The 14,227-nt window shown below is 35.8% G+C and overlaps 1 protein-coding gene across 1 annotated transcript in view; it reads left to right on the top strand.

Moving 5' to 3' along the window:
- The window catches only part of ptprn2 (protein tyrosine phosphatase receptor type N2), a 222,296-nt gene extending 208,282 nt beyond the window's left edge, over positions 1–14,014 (top strand). The window contains exons 18-23 of the mRNA XM_073836598.1: positions 794–913; positions 1,591–1,757; positions 5,196–5,249; positions 7,614–7,678; positions 10,468–10,541; positions 13,338–14,014. Coding sequence (XP_073692699.1) covers positions 794–913; positions 1,591–1,757; positions 5,196–5,249; positions 7,614–7,678; positions 10,468–10,541; positions 13,338–13,409 — 552 coding nt within the window. The 3' untranslated portion in view covers positions 13,410–14,014. The remainder of the gene's footprint in view (positions 1–793; positions 914–1,590; positions 1,758–5,195; positions 5,250–7,613; positions 7,679–10,467; positions 10,542–13,337) is intronic.
- The last annotated feature ends 213 nt before the right edge of the window (positions 14,015–14,227 follow it).

Here is a 14,227-nt window from a genome sequence, read left to right as displayed (position 1 = left end):
TGATCTTTGTATATGATCTCCTCAGTCAGAAAATATAATTCTGAATTTATAATGCTGAATGACATTTACCTTTAACGTCATTTGACAAATAATGTGTAGAGTAATAAGCATCCAAACACATTTCTGTCTTTATTCCTGTAAGCTAATCCCATAAATTCTGTTAGGATGAAACATGTAAAACAAAAGCAAAAAATATTAAATACTACATTCAGTAAAAGCTGGTTTGTATTTCCACCGTTCTTTCATCATATAATCTTGAATTTAAGATCTTTTATTTTTCATCAATTTCATCTCCAGTGTTTTGTGAGATTAAAAATGATAACATATTCATAATGATAACATTATATTGCTTTTTGAACCACTTTTACCATGGTGTAATGTCTCTGCATTCATCTGTTAATGACTCTGTGGGGACGTGTGGCACATGAGTTTGATTATTTTATGAGCGGGATCATTGTATTTTATTGCTACCATAAAAGTCAGTGTTTTCCCTCATTTTCCTAATGGCCGCAGTGGGCCCCTCCGTGATTGAAGGGCACAGTAAAAGTGTGATTAGGGGAAATGGAGCAAGGCTGAGAAGGTTCTGTATACAAGGGCAACTGGAGATCGAGAGATAAAGGGCAAGAGAGGTGGGCTGGAAGACTAAACTAAACCTCGATTACAGCGACGAGTGGGGTTGAGTTACTAGGACCAATTATGTTTAAAGTGAGCTCTGCTGAAAGGGAATGCTGAGTTTATTTTTGGCTTTCCAAGTCTACATTGTAACATTGTTGTTGCATTTTCTGTTGTGTAGATGGTTTGGGAGAGTGGCTGTGTGGTTATTGTCATGCTGACACCTCTTGCTGAAAACGGCATCAAACAGTGTCATCAGTATTGGCCTGATGAAGGCTCAGACCTGTACCACATATATGAGGTAAAGTTCTTGTGGACACTGTGGTTATATATATTTGAATGATGGTTTATTTAGTATTTCAGGTTAAATACCTTGACTAAATTTAAGGACCCTTTAATGGACCCTTTTCACAAATTGTAATAATGCATTTCTACAGTTATTAACATTGTAAATCTAGCTTTTTTAATATTTTATTTAAAAAAGTACATTCATAAAGCTATACTTTGTTTTACAGTATATTACCTTGGCATTACATTTCAGAAAACTATTAAATGCAGATGTATGATTTTTTAATTAAACGACTGAGAGAGTGACAGCAAATTTGACCTCTTACTGACCACCATAATCAATCCTCTTTTGGAAAATCAAACACTATCTTTTGCTATTGTAATAAATGGGAAGCCATGTCAAGTTTACCCTACTATGACAACTTCCGCTTCTGAGTACCTTGTAAATGTGAAAAGGGTCCATAATTATCCTATTTGTTGTGCCAAAACAATATTTCCTACAAGCTTTGTCTGTGTTTGTTCTAAAAATGTATTTGTTTTAATTGAATTTTACATGTTAGAGCATTTGATGATACATTTCCCAAAATTTCAATCTTAAATCAGATTTGGAACCTTGAGACCCTCATGCGTGTTCTTTTACAGGATGTTCCAGTGACAGTGTAAAATCACACTCTCCTTGTGTTCTTAAAGGTAAATCTGGTTTCTGAGCATATCTGGTGTGATGATTTCCTGGTGCGCAGTTTCTACCTGAAGAACGTCCAGACTAATGAGACCCGCACAGTCACTCAGTTCCACTTCTTGTCCTGGATGGACCAGAATGTTCCAGAGTCAGCTCGAACCTTGCTGGACTTCCGCAGGTATGCGTCCAGCTGCCGTATTTCACAAGGATGTTAAAGAGAGAGTTCACCCAAATGTTCCAAACCCCTAAGACTTTTGTTCATCTTCGGAACACAAATTAAGATATTTTTTATGAAATCTGAGAGCTTTCTGACCCTGCATAGACAAGCATAGCAAGGGTAGTACCACGGTCAAGGCACAAACATGCAGCAAGGACAATGGTAAAACAGTCCATGTGACATCAGTGGTTCAACCGCAATTTTACAAAGCTACGACAGTACTTCATGCGCAAAGAAAACAAAAATAATGAATTTATTTAACAATTCTGTAGTAGCCTTGGTAGTTTATGCTGTCTATGCAGGGTCCGAAAGCTTTTGGATTTCATCAAAAATATCGTAATTGTGTTAAAGATGAATGAAGGTCTTACAGGTTTGGAACGACATGAGGGTGAGCAATTAATAACAGAATTTTCATTTTTGGGTCAACTATCCCTTTAGTGGCAGAATGTTTACTAATGTAGTTCTGGGCTAATATGCTTATTTTCCCAATAAGTTTTTGTTCATTTACATTCAGCCTGTAGGTTTAGAAAGAATAGAGAGTATTTTGGGGGGGGGGGGGGAATAAAATCTACCCTTTTAGTTTAAATACGTTTTTGTATTCCAGATTCCTATATGTGTGCATAGTAGCAAACGCATTGGCAGTGCCTCCACAATAATCCCTATTAAATTAAACACTCCAATTAAATGTGAAATGTTCAGCAATAAAACAGTAGTGAAAGGAAAGCCAATGGCAGCATATGACTCCCTCATTTTTCACCTGCTGTGTGCGTTCTGAAGAGATGCAGTAGGCCTCTGGGGTAAAACCTTAAAGAAATTTAACAACCCTGGCACAGGCTCATGTATACCTGCAATAGGATGATCCATTTTGGTCTTCTAGTTTCACTGTTCATGCTCAAGCAGAGTTAACACATTTTAGCAAGTGTTCTGCTGTGCTGTTACATTTAGTTTATTAATCCCAATACTTCACCACAGAATGTAGTTATGTTGGCATGTTACATTTCAGTTTCATGTGTAGTCTTTTGGAGAATTTCCTGTTGTTGACTTATGAATTAAGGTATATCCATCATTTATCTAAGCATTTTATAGACACAGGGGCGCAGTATGCTTTAGATTTCAAATAGTTTACTATACACATTGTATGCTTTGGGGAAATGTCTTATTTGTTTACATATGCAGGTGAATTAAGAGTTACCTGACATATGTAACCCTGGACAACAAAACCAGTCATAAGTAGCATGAGTATATTTGTAGAAATAGCCAACAATACATTGTATGGGTCAAAATTATTGATTTATTTTTATGCCAAAAATCATTAGGTTATTAAGTAAAGATCATGTTCTATGAAGACATTTTGTAAATTTCCTACCATAAATACATCATAACTTGATTTTTGATTAGTAATATGCATTGCTAAGAACTTAATTTTAACAACTTTAAAGGTGATTTTCTCAATATTTAGATTTTTTTGCACCCTCAGATTGCATAATTTCAAATAGTTGTATTTTGGCTGAATATTGTCCTGTCCTAACAAACCATACATCAATGGAATGTATAAAACTCAGTTTCAAAAATTGTATCCTTATGAGTGGTTTTGTGGTCCAGGGTCACATATGAGATTAAAATGTATGTATTGACATTTCTAAAGAGAGATTTGGAGTTGTTGGATTCATGGGAGGATTGTTGGATCATATGCACAAAGCATTTAGATCTGGATTGCTGATGCTGGATCTTGTGCCCTGTTAAATGAAAAGAATGGGTCTGATCCTCTATCAGCAGTCTTATTGATGATTGGCATATGATCCTTGATTCTGAATTATCACTCCCATTCTGAGACCCAAAGTGTTCTTTTCACTTTAGCAAAAACAAAAATCTCCCAAAGGTTCAATGACACCTTGAGCATTGAGACTTTGGTGATATGGTTTTAACCCTGGTGCTTGTGTTTGACTTGCTCTGGTTTCTGTTGCCATTCTGAATATCTCCCCAAAGGCCTGTGACACAGTCTTGTCTCATACACTGCCATGACTCACACTGAATCTGTCAAACGCTTCTCACTCACCTCTCTTGTTTTTTCGTTGGCCAGCTAATTAGCGGTTGCCAGTGTCATTTTTGTGATGTTGCAGCTAGTTATATGAGCCCAGTTGCATAGTCACAAAAGTGATCATTGGAAACTGTATCTCCTCTTCCAGGCCCTTGATTTTTCCTTGCCTCCCCACCTGCATCTCAAACTTACCAGATATCCCTGTTTCTTGCACTCACCCACCCTTTTTCTCCACCCTCTGTTTTACCCAGAAACACACGCTCTGCCCTAACAGCCCAATGCATGACGGTCCCCTTTGCACTTTTTCAGATCTGCCCTCTCTCAAACAAAACTGATAGTTGCAAGAAAGCAACTATTTAAAGCACTTTTATTACGCATTTCTTGTGTAGGAAACATCAGACTTTGTTATAATTATTTCAAGGTCCAAAATTTTATTTTAATTAACTTTTATTAAATGAATATTACAATCAAAGAATGTTTCACATTTGTGTTGCTAAAAGAAAAAAACTTCAGGCATTCTTCTGAAGGTATTTTTTCCACAGAATTAATCTAGTCTGTATAGTCTGTGGATGATATGTGAGTAATGAGAATTTTTCTTTCTTTAATAGTTTTTATTATGCCTTTGATTTTAATTGAGCATGTCACTCACATGAGTGTGTGTGTTAGAGAACCATTTTTATACGTTGACTTCACTTATTAAAAGTTAAAGTTAATAAATTCTGTTCTATAAACTCACCAAAGCCAATTTTTCAGTGTGTGGCTCTTGGCGAGTGTTAATTTTGGACCCTGCTGTCTTAAATAACATTATATAAATGTGTGCAGCGGGTTTTACAATTGAAAGTCGTCCCATGAGCATTTAGATCTGATCTTAAAAACACTTTTTCGTATCTCTTGAGAAATCAACCTTGAGGTGTGCACAAAGCAGAGCTTTTTTATTTTTTGGGGATAAGCGAAACAATATGAGTTAACACAGTTGGTTTCCATGGCAACAGCACCTATGTGCCTTAAAATCCTGCAAGGCCTTATGGTTTTGCAGGCTTTATAATTGTGCAAGGTTAATGTGTTTTGGATCATGACACCTAACCACACATCATTTACTTAATGGCTTGTCACAATGTGACGGATTGAACAACCTCTCCATTTGTTTTAATTGTTTGGCATGGACCTTTTCGTTTGTAATGATTTTGATTGACGTGCTAGAAAGTCCTCTGGTTTGATAGTAACGTGTTTGATATTAAGCAGTGTGATGTGTTTATGTGTGCCTGTATTTTTAAGAGTTTCTAAAATGGCAAATGAATATGTCCATGATCTACTTATTTGCATTTCCAATACTGATGGCCTCTTTTTTTCTGTCATTGCAGAAAGGTTAACAAGTGCTACCGGGGCAGATCTTGTCCAATAATTGTTCATTGCAGGCAAGTATCACAACAATATAAAAATGCATTTATAAACTAGTTGCATCAATCTATAATACTATGACACTATACTAATACTAGTATGTATGTATATTGTAAAGTATATTTGTGCTAAAGTGGAAGTATTGCAAGTATACTTAAGGTACACTTTAAATATCTTGCATTTAAACCAAGATTTTTTATGTTTTTAAAGAAACATAACTCTTCTGCTCACCAATCATGCATTTATTTGATCCAAAGTACAGCAAAAACAGTAAAATTATTAAATGTTTACTATTTAAAATAACTGTTATCTGTTTGAATATATTTTAAAATGTAATTTATTCCTGATTTCAAAGCTGAATTTTAGCCTCATTACTCCAGTCACATGATTCTTCAGAAATCATTCTAATATTCTGATTTGCTGCTCAATAAACATTTATTAGTATTGGTATTATTATGTTAAAAAGGGTGAGTAGATTTTTTCAGGTTTCTTTGATGAATAGAAAGTTCAAAAGAACAGCATTTATCTGAAATAGAAATCTTTTGTACCATTATAAATGTCTTTATTATCACTTTTGATCAATTTAAAGCATCCTTGCTAAATAAAAGTATTAATTTCTATCACCCCCCCTCCTTTTGAATGTTATAGTAATCTCTTTATCAGATAAATGCTGATCTATGGGTCTTTATTTTCATCAAAGAATCCTGAAAAAATGTACTGAACTGTTTTACATTTTTAGAATAATAATAATAAATGTTGCAAATCAGCATATTAGAATGGTTTCTGAAGGATTATGTGACACTGAAGACCAGAGTAATGATACTAAAAATTTGGCTTTGCTCACAGAAATAAATTACATTTTAAAATATATTCAATAGAAAGCAGTTATTTTAAATAGTAAAAATATTTCAGAATATTATTGTATTTGCTGTATTTTGGATCAAATAAATGCATGCTTTTTTCTTTTAAAAAAACACACAAAAAATTACTCTTGACTGGTAGTGTATATTATACAGTGATCATACAATCCTTATTGATAGTGATATTAAAACACATTTAAGGCATAATATGTGCATTGTGCAATAAAGAAATACTCCAAATAAAGTTTAATTGTAATTTTATATAAATATGTCTTATGTGATATGTCAATTAATATGTTAATGGATTTGAAGTGTACTTAGTCACTTATATATTGCTTTTATTTCTTAATATAAAATGCAAAAGTGAAAGCAGTATCAAGTCCAGTGATGTAAATTATCAGTGGTCTGAATTATCTCACAGGTTTTGGTAGACAAGATCCACTGGTCAAATAAATGAAGTATTCAGTGAATATCTGCATGACTGTTGGTAAAAATAGATGGCCTTTACTTTACTCAGTGTGAAATTGAGGAAGGTGAGAGTCTGTGTAAACTAAAATAGTGGCCAAATGATCTTTAACACCAGGGGTTAATGACCAACATGTTGTGCGTTGTGGGGAAGACAGGCTTCACAGCTGTCATGCATATTTGAATAATTCAGAATGATAACAGGGAGAGGGAAGAGTTTCCCTAAATAGTTCTGATTTCCCAAACCCCCCACTTGAATGTGTTGTGTGTGTGTGTGTGTGTGTGTGTGTGTGTGTACCTGGTATTCATCACGTTGTGGGGACCAAATGTCCCCACAAGGATAGGAATACCAGTAGATTTTGACCTTGTGGGGACATTTCTTAGGTCCCCATGAGGAAACAGGCTTATAAATCATGCACAATGAGTTTTTTTGAGTAAGTAAAAGTGTGCACAATCTCCTGTGAGGGCTAGGTTTAGGTGTAGGGCGATAGAAAGTACGGTTTGTACAGTATAAAAACCATTACGCCTATGGAATGTCCCCATAAAACATGTAAACCCAACATGTGTGTGTGTGTGTGTGTGCATAAACCTGAGCAAGCTCAGAAAGTGACATACACACATTCATTCAGTAATACACTCATAATATTCAGCCGCATGTCTTGAAAAGTAACCTTGATTTCAAATCAGAATGCAGTTTACCATCCAACTGCGTCTGAGTTTGGCTGGCTCTCGCAATTTAGATTGCGTAGAAGGTAAAACAAGTTTAAAATGCTCTTGCAAGTCCCTTCGTGCTTAGACGCTTTGTTTTTTGCTCTTAAAACACCTTTTTTGGAAATGCAGTTTAGTTCTGTAAAGAACGGGAAAACAAGACAGCAGTCGTCTTTGACAGAATTATTGTGAATGCTGAAGGATGATGCAACAGCAAACAATGCAGCTGAAACACAACAGAGAAATGAACGCTTTATTTTCGTTTCAGCAGGCACACACTGTAATGCTCATTCAGACAGGTCTGCTCTTTTTTCACAAGTGATAACACGTTTCTCTCTTCATTTGCAGCGATGGTGCTGGAAGGAGTGGAACCTACATCCTGATTGACATGGTTCTGAATAAAATGGCCAAAGGTAAGAGATGAGAAAGTGCTGGCATAACACACAGCGTTTCACGCAGTGAGGGTCTCATTGTGCATTAGGGGATGATTGAGGTCTTTAATGAATGGCCAAGGATCACATAAGGCTAATGTGAATAAAAGTGTGAAGGACGGAGAAAAGCGTGTATGTGATTTTTCCTTGTGATTGCACCTGTAAGCAACTGCGAGGGTCTCGGCTTCGCCTAATACGGTTGACTTTTTCACATGCAAATATGAAACGTTCAGCGCCGCATAGAGTTTAACAAGTCATGTGAATCCAGCCACGAAGACAGAAGGTGCCTTCATAACCTGTCCGAATCATTTCTCCAGCACGGGCACCATTCTTCCTGACCCCATCTGGTGAGGTCACCCATGCATTTGCCTCCCCCCCATCCTTCTCTATTCTGGTCACCAGTCCATCCCTACTCCTGACCCGACCATGGTCTGTAGCTTTTTCCATAATGAGGGATCAAAGGCCAGATGCAAGGGAGAGCGTCGCGGCATTTGTGCCTCTTTCCCATGCTGTCAAGGGCCCGGAGATCTCGGCCCTCAGCGGCCCCCTCCATCTCCCTTTTGTCTGCTCTCTGTGAAGGAGGTGGGGCTCGCAGGTTGCCCACTTTCCAGTGTTCACTTGTGTGATCAAAGCCCCAGAAAGTCCTAAACAACAGAAATCTCCCTCTTCCATTCCCCTTTTCTCTCTCCTGTTCTTCATGTCTTCCTCCTCTCTCTCTCTCTCTCTCTCTCTCTCTCTCACTTTTTTTTCTCAAACACCCCGTCGTATTTTTCTTTCGCTTTTCTTCATCTCTAGGAATGAATTGTAAATTAGTGAAGAATGCTGTTTTAATTCCAAAGCCTTTTCTTGTTAGATGCCCCCTCCTTTGCTCGCTCTCTGTCTTTCCCCTTAAACTTCGGAATCTTGCACTTCTTAAGACATGAAAGTGTTGGAGCACTTTTGAGGCTGGAACCCCAGCTGCACTCGCTCCCTTTCAGAAAGCATCTATAAGGATACCCGCTTTTCTCTTTCCTTCGCCCTCAAACTCTCTCGCTCTCTCTCTCTCTCTCTCTCTATCAATCTGTGCAGAAGGGAGGGGGTAGTCTTTCTTTTCTTTTTGAAGAATGAATGAATGAATGAGAAATAAGGCCTTGTTAGACCTCTCCTGCTCTCCGCTCATTTATGAGGAGAAACAACAATGGACCTGTAGAAAAAGTCATTCATGCTAAAGGTGAAAGGGAGATTTCTTTTAATCAGCCTTTTTGCTCTTACCGCCATGTGAAAAATTTCATATTCACTTTACAGTTTTGGTTCAGTCGCTGGTGCCGATGTAATTTGTATTTACAAATCTACATGAGCACAGTCTTATGTAACTGCATGTGGGTTCACTCTGTGTTTTCATGTTTTAACCACTGTCTCAGAATCTCTTATTTTAAGTGATTATTCATGCTAAAATTAAAATGATTTGCAGGTCTTGGCTAAATCTGCTAAATAGTATAAAGGACTTAACACTGTTAATTAGGTGACCTGCAAAATCTAAACTAAATGCTTTATTCAAGTCCAAATGTATTATGTAATATAACTAAATCAATCTGAGTGGGTTGAGCTACAAAATTTATTTTAAGAGTCAGAGCAGGTAGAAAAAAATGTAATATCTCACATTTTCTGTGGTTTTTTAAACGTGTACACTGCCTTTCAAAAGTTTGGGATCAGTAGGATTTTTAATGTTTTTAAAAGAATCTCTTATGCTCATCAAGGCTGCATTTATTTGATCAAAATACTGAAAAATATTACATAAAAATTAAATATTATAACAATTTAAAATAACAGTGTTCTATTTTAATATACTTTAAAATATCATTTATTCCTGTGATCAAAGCTGAATTGTCAGCAGAGATTACTCCAGGCGCCAGTGTCATGTGATCCTTCGAAATCATTCTAATATGCTGATTTATTATCAATGTTGAAAAGTTTTTGCTGCTTAATATCTTTTTGGAACCTGTGATACTTTTTTAAGGATACTTTGATGAATAGAAAGTCAAAAAGAACAGCATTTATTCAAAATAGAAATCCTTTGGAACAATATAAATTGCGATTTAAAAGTTTGAGGTCAGGATTTTTTAGTAAGTTAAGACTTACATTGTTAGAAAAAAATCTATTTTAATAAATGCTGTTCTTTCTAACTTTTTATCCATCAAAGAATCCTGAAATATTGGACACAACTGTTTCCCACATTGATGATAATTGAGTATCAAATCAGCATATTAAAATGATTTCTGATTTTGTGACACTGAAAAATTGTGTAATCTGTGATTAAAATTCAGCTTTGCATGAAAGAAACAAATTATATTTTAGATGAGTAATAAAATAGAAAAACATTATTTTAAATTCTAATAATATTTCATAATATTCCTTTTTTTCTGCATTTTTGATCAAATAATTGCACGATTAATGAGCATAAGAGACATCTTTAAAAAAACATGAAAAGTCTTACTGATCCCAAACTTTTGAAAGGCAGTGTACATTTACTGTTTTTTGTAATTATATTTTTTTCACTGCTATTATTGTATTTATTTCTTAAAAATGACTTATTTTGTTTTAGAATATACCATGAAGACCTGCTATACACTAAAACAAGGCTAGCTAAGAGCAAGGTACAGACACAGTCTATAAGCTTTATCCAAAATTGTACAGGGAATGTAATTCCACAGAAAAAGTGAGCGCTGCTGAGAGTGGAAGATGATCTATGATTATGGAGTACTTTGAACTCATGTTATGTGGCTCTGTTGCAGGTGCAAAGGAGATTGATATTGCTGCTACCCTGGAGCATCTGAGGGACCAGAGATCAGGCATGGTACAGACCAAGGTAAGACACCATGTAAAACTCGCTGCTTGAAGAACAGTGCAAAAGTCAGAGATGATAGATGTTAGGTATTTAGAGTCTCTGTTAAAAGATTTTTAAAATCTTTTTAAAAAGCTTTAAATGTACGCTATTCTATCTAGCACTGCTGTTATTGCTTTGAAATTCTATGTCTGTTAAAGGCAGATTAATCGTTGTATTTGGTGCATTTCTAGCAATAATTCGACAGCAATGCCAATACTATTATTGAATTTAATGATAAGTTCATCATCAGAAGGGAAAGTTCAAACTTGATGCAATTACACCTGCACTCATTGTCCCTAGAAGTCCTGTACAATACGACCCTAACCGCACAGCTACAATTAACATCGATTTGTAATCTAAAACCACATAGTCAATAAAGCAGCAAAAGCCAGGCTCAGAAAATTAACTTGTAATTGATCACTTCTTCCATGACAAACACGTCCTGTTGATGCCGCAAGCAACAGCATTTTGAACATCAGCCAGAAGAGTCTCCAGCATTACAATATTGACTGACACAAGATCTATTTTTTTATAAACTATGCTAAAGAAACACATATTTAGCATTCTAACTGGAGATAACAAGATGAGCAAATGACAGCCCCATCCTCAGAGCCACACTCAATTACATTAGCTGCTATTTATGAAAGATAAAGACCTGACTACCTGTTTAGCCACTGTAAACTGAGATTATGTTGAAAAGATAGCATTCAGCTTGCAAATCTATTAAGAAGAAACCGAAAATAGTAGTGAATATTAGTAGCATATTATCTTCCTCTGTGTTAGGTTATTTATTCATATTTTCATATGTTCAGGTTAGTGAATACATTTTGTTGGAGCAATCAACCTACTTTACAGAATAATCAGCTATTCATTTTTTTGTTCATTATCATGGTGTGCAACAAATTCCTAATATTTGAATCAAAGCCAAGCCGTTTCCTCAGCCAACAGAAAATTTAATGGTTTCTAAAGTAACTGCAAGTTAACAAAATGTACCAACAACTGTCAGAGTGTAAAAAGTCATGATGGAAAAATTACTGCCATTATTTCCTTAGCAAGTTTCCATCCTCCTTGTAGTTAGTCTGTGACTATACAGTCAAACCAAAAATTATTCAGACACCAGATATAATTTTTGATATTCTTTTTACTAGTGGGTGCAGGACGCTATAGTTCATTTATATAAGTGAGGATAGCAAAGTAAAGTAAACTGTGACATTATACCCAAAAAAGTCTTCATACAGTGGACTACCAATAAAATTGATCAAAATTTGGGGCCAAAAATTATTCAGATACTTTGACCCAACTTTGCTTTACTTACTTTGATAATTGTTCAACAAAGTATTGATAATTGTGTAAATATTGTTATACTAACAGTTGATTGTAATCCATGACAACTTACTATCAGAGTTATCTGACATTGTCAAGATGAATTTGTTCTGACACAGTTCTTGTCAAATTGCATTACCATTTTCTAAGGTGAGTAAATTTTGGGTTTGACTGTATATCAGGCTCTTTCTGGATCTTTCTCTTTGGTTTTCACTTATTTATGAGCAAAATATTTTTAGTATTACTAATATAATCCTGTCATTTAAACTAATGATTTCCCTGGTACACCTTGGGACTTGCTGGTACATTTTTAATCACTTTTAAATTAACTGAAACTTTTCATTAGGAAAAAAAGGATAGTACATTTATTTAATAATTTACCTTAAGCCTAACGTAACAGGTTGCCCTCAAGCTTTGTTGTTTGTTATTTCAGCTAGTTTCTGGACTGTACACAGTACAGAATTTGTGATTTTAATGTTCTGGCCTGCTCAGTCAGTACTTCAGCTCCAAAAGGCAGCATATGTCCAAAGGATGCCCTCTCGCCCTGCGCGTTTAGAACGCTCTCAAAGCAGGTACTCGTGTGTGAAATTGGTCTGCCTCCTAAAATCCATTCTACCCTCTCCATTCCTGGCCCAGAATAGGAATGTTTTGTGCATTAGCAGCTCCATGAGCTCTCCGGCTTTTGTTTACCTTGGAAGAGAAGCTCATAAACAGCTTGACTGATCAGATAAATATCCACAGCCATACTTCATCATGTCTGGAGAACACTGAGGCATTAATGTGACACCATCTAGTGGTAAAATGCTCACATTTACACTTAAGCGGTCGCCTTTTACTTCCAAATCGCCTTGCATATGACAGTGTATGATATTTGTGAAAACGATCAAATCCTTCTCATGCATTTATGGTCGTTTGCATGCATTAGGTGTTTGTGCTAACATCACAAACCTTTACTGTCACTTAATGCATAGTACATGTGCTTGAAAGTCTAATTTATGTTGGTTCAAAATGCAGAAAAGTGCATTTTAAGTTAATTCAAGAGGGATTTTTATCCGTTTCTTGTTTGTGAAGCTTTCAGCTAACTTAACGCCCACTTTAGCCTGGTTTATTCCATGGCCTGCAGTGGGAGGCTTTGGTTTCAAATGGTAGTTTTGAGGGTCGCTCTTCAGACAATGATCGATCTTCACAGGGTGCCCCTGAGGGAAGAGACAGATTTTGAGTCATAGTTTGAACAGAATACATTGAGTCACACATTCTCTGCAGCTTTAAATACACACATCTACACAAGAACTTCACACACATTTTGTATGTATTTTCCAGCAACTTCTTAAGGTCCATTTTTACTTTATTCTGCAAGATATATCACTGGCATCCGTTGTGCTTAGTATAAAATGTTGGTGTTTTTTCCAAGTACTTGGCTGAGTTTCTTCCACTTTTCTCTCCTTCTGTCTTCAGGAACAGTTTGAGTTTGCATTGACTGCTGTAGCAGAAGAGGTCAACGCCATCCTGAAAGCTCTTCCTCAGTGAAGGAGACTTTCACAAACACTTCCAACCTATCTTCTTCCTTTCTTTTCTGTGTAACCTGGATGATTATGAAAATCGACACAATTTTAAGCGCTATCCAATTTCAGACGCATTGTATTGCATAAGACTCTTTGTACTAAGTGTGTGTACAATTCTATAGCATTGAAATAATTGTTTAGAACGATATTCAACTAGCCAACTAGGCATGCAATCATAGATTGTATTTGCTGCTCGGATTGGTGTTTACATATCCACTAGTTGTGCATTTGAAATATTTGAAGTATATGTGTTTATGTGAAGCAGATGTGATCTTACTGCAGTTATGTTCTTATACAGTGAGTTCATGTAACCACACTTTAGTTTTGGATGAGCAATACCAATGCGACAGTGAGAATACTACAGTATATTATTACAGTTGGCATCAACTTTCGTTGTTGTGATATATTGTTTCTAGATCAACTACTAAACAGATTGTATTACATATAGATAAATTGATGATACATAGAGACTGAACCATGTGATTAAAAATGGTCTGCCAAAATGTAATTGTACATATTATTTTTGTGTGTGCGATATAAAAGTATCATAATAAATCTCAAAATGCTGTAGCTTGAGTGCTAATTGCATTCATGAATCATTTCGCGTATAATGGAGGGAGAAAAACCTGTTATGGTCACGTGAATTGTCAGACAGTTCTCTTAAATCTGTTCTGGTGAGTTGAACAAGAACAGAAAAGGGGCTGATCGACTTCTACAGACTAATGTATGAATAATAGAAATGTGTTTTATTGTTAAAAATGATTTGGAAACTTTTCACTTAGG

This window comes from Garra rufa, chromosome 3, assembly GCF_049309525.1.
Source record: "Garra rufa chromosome 3, GarRuf1.0, whole genome shotgun sequence".
Classification (NCBI taxonomy): domain Eukaryota; kingdom Metazoa; phylum Chordata; class Actinopteri; order Cypriniformes; family Cyprinidae; genus Garra; species Garra rufa.
Note: the sequence above shows the minus strand (reverse complement) of the source record. Positions and strands in the feature narration are given on the sequence as shown.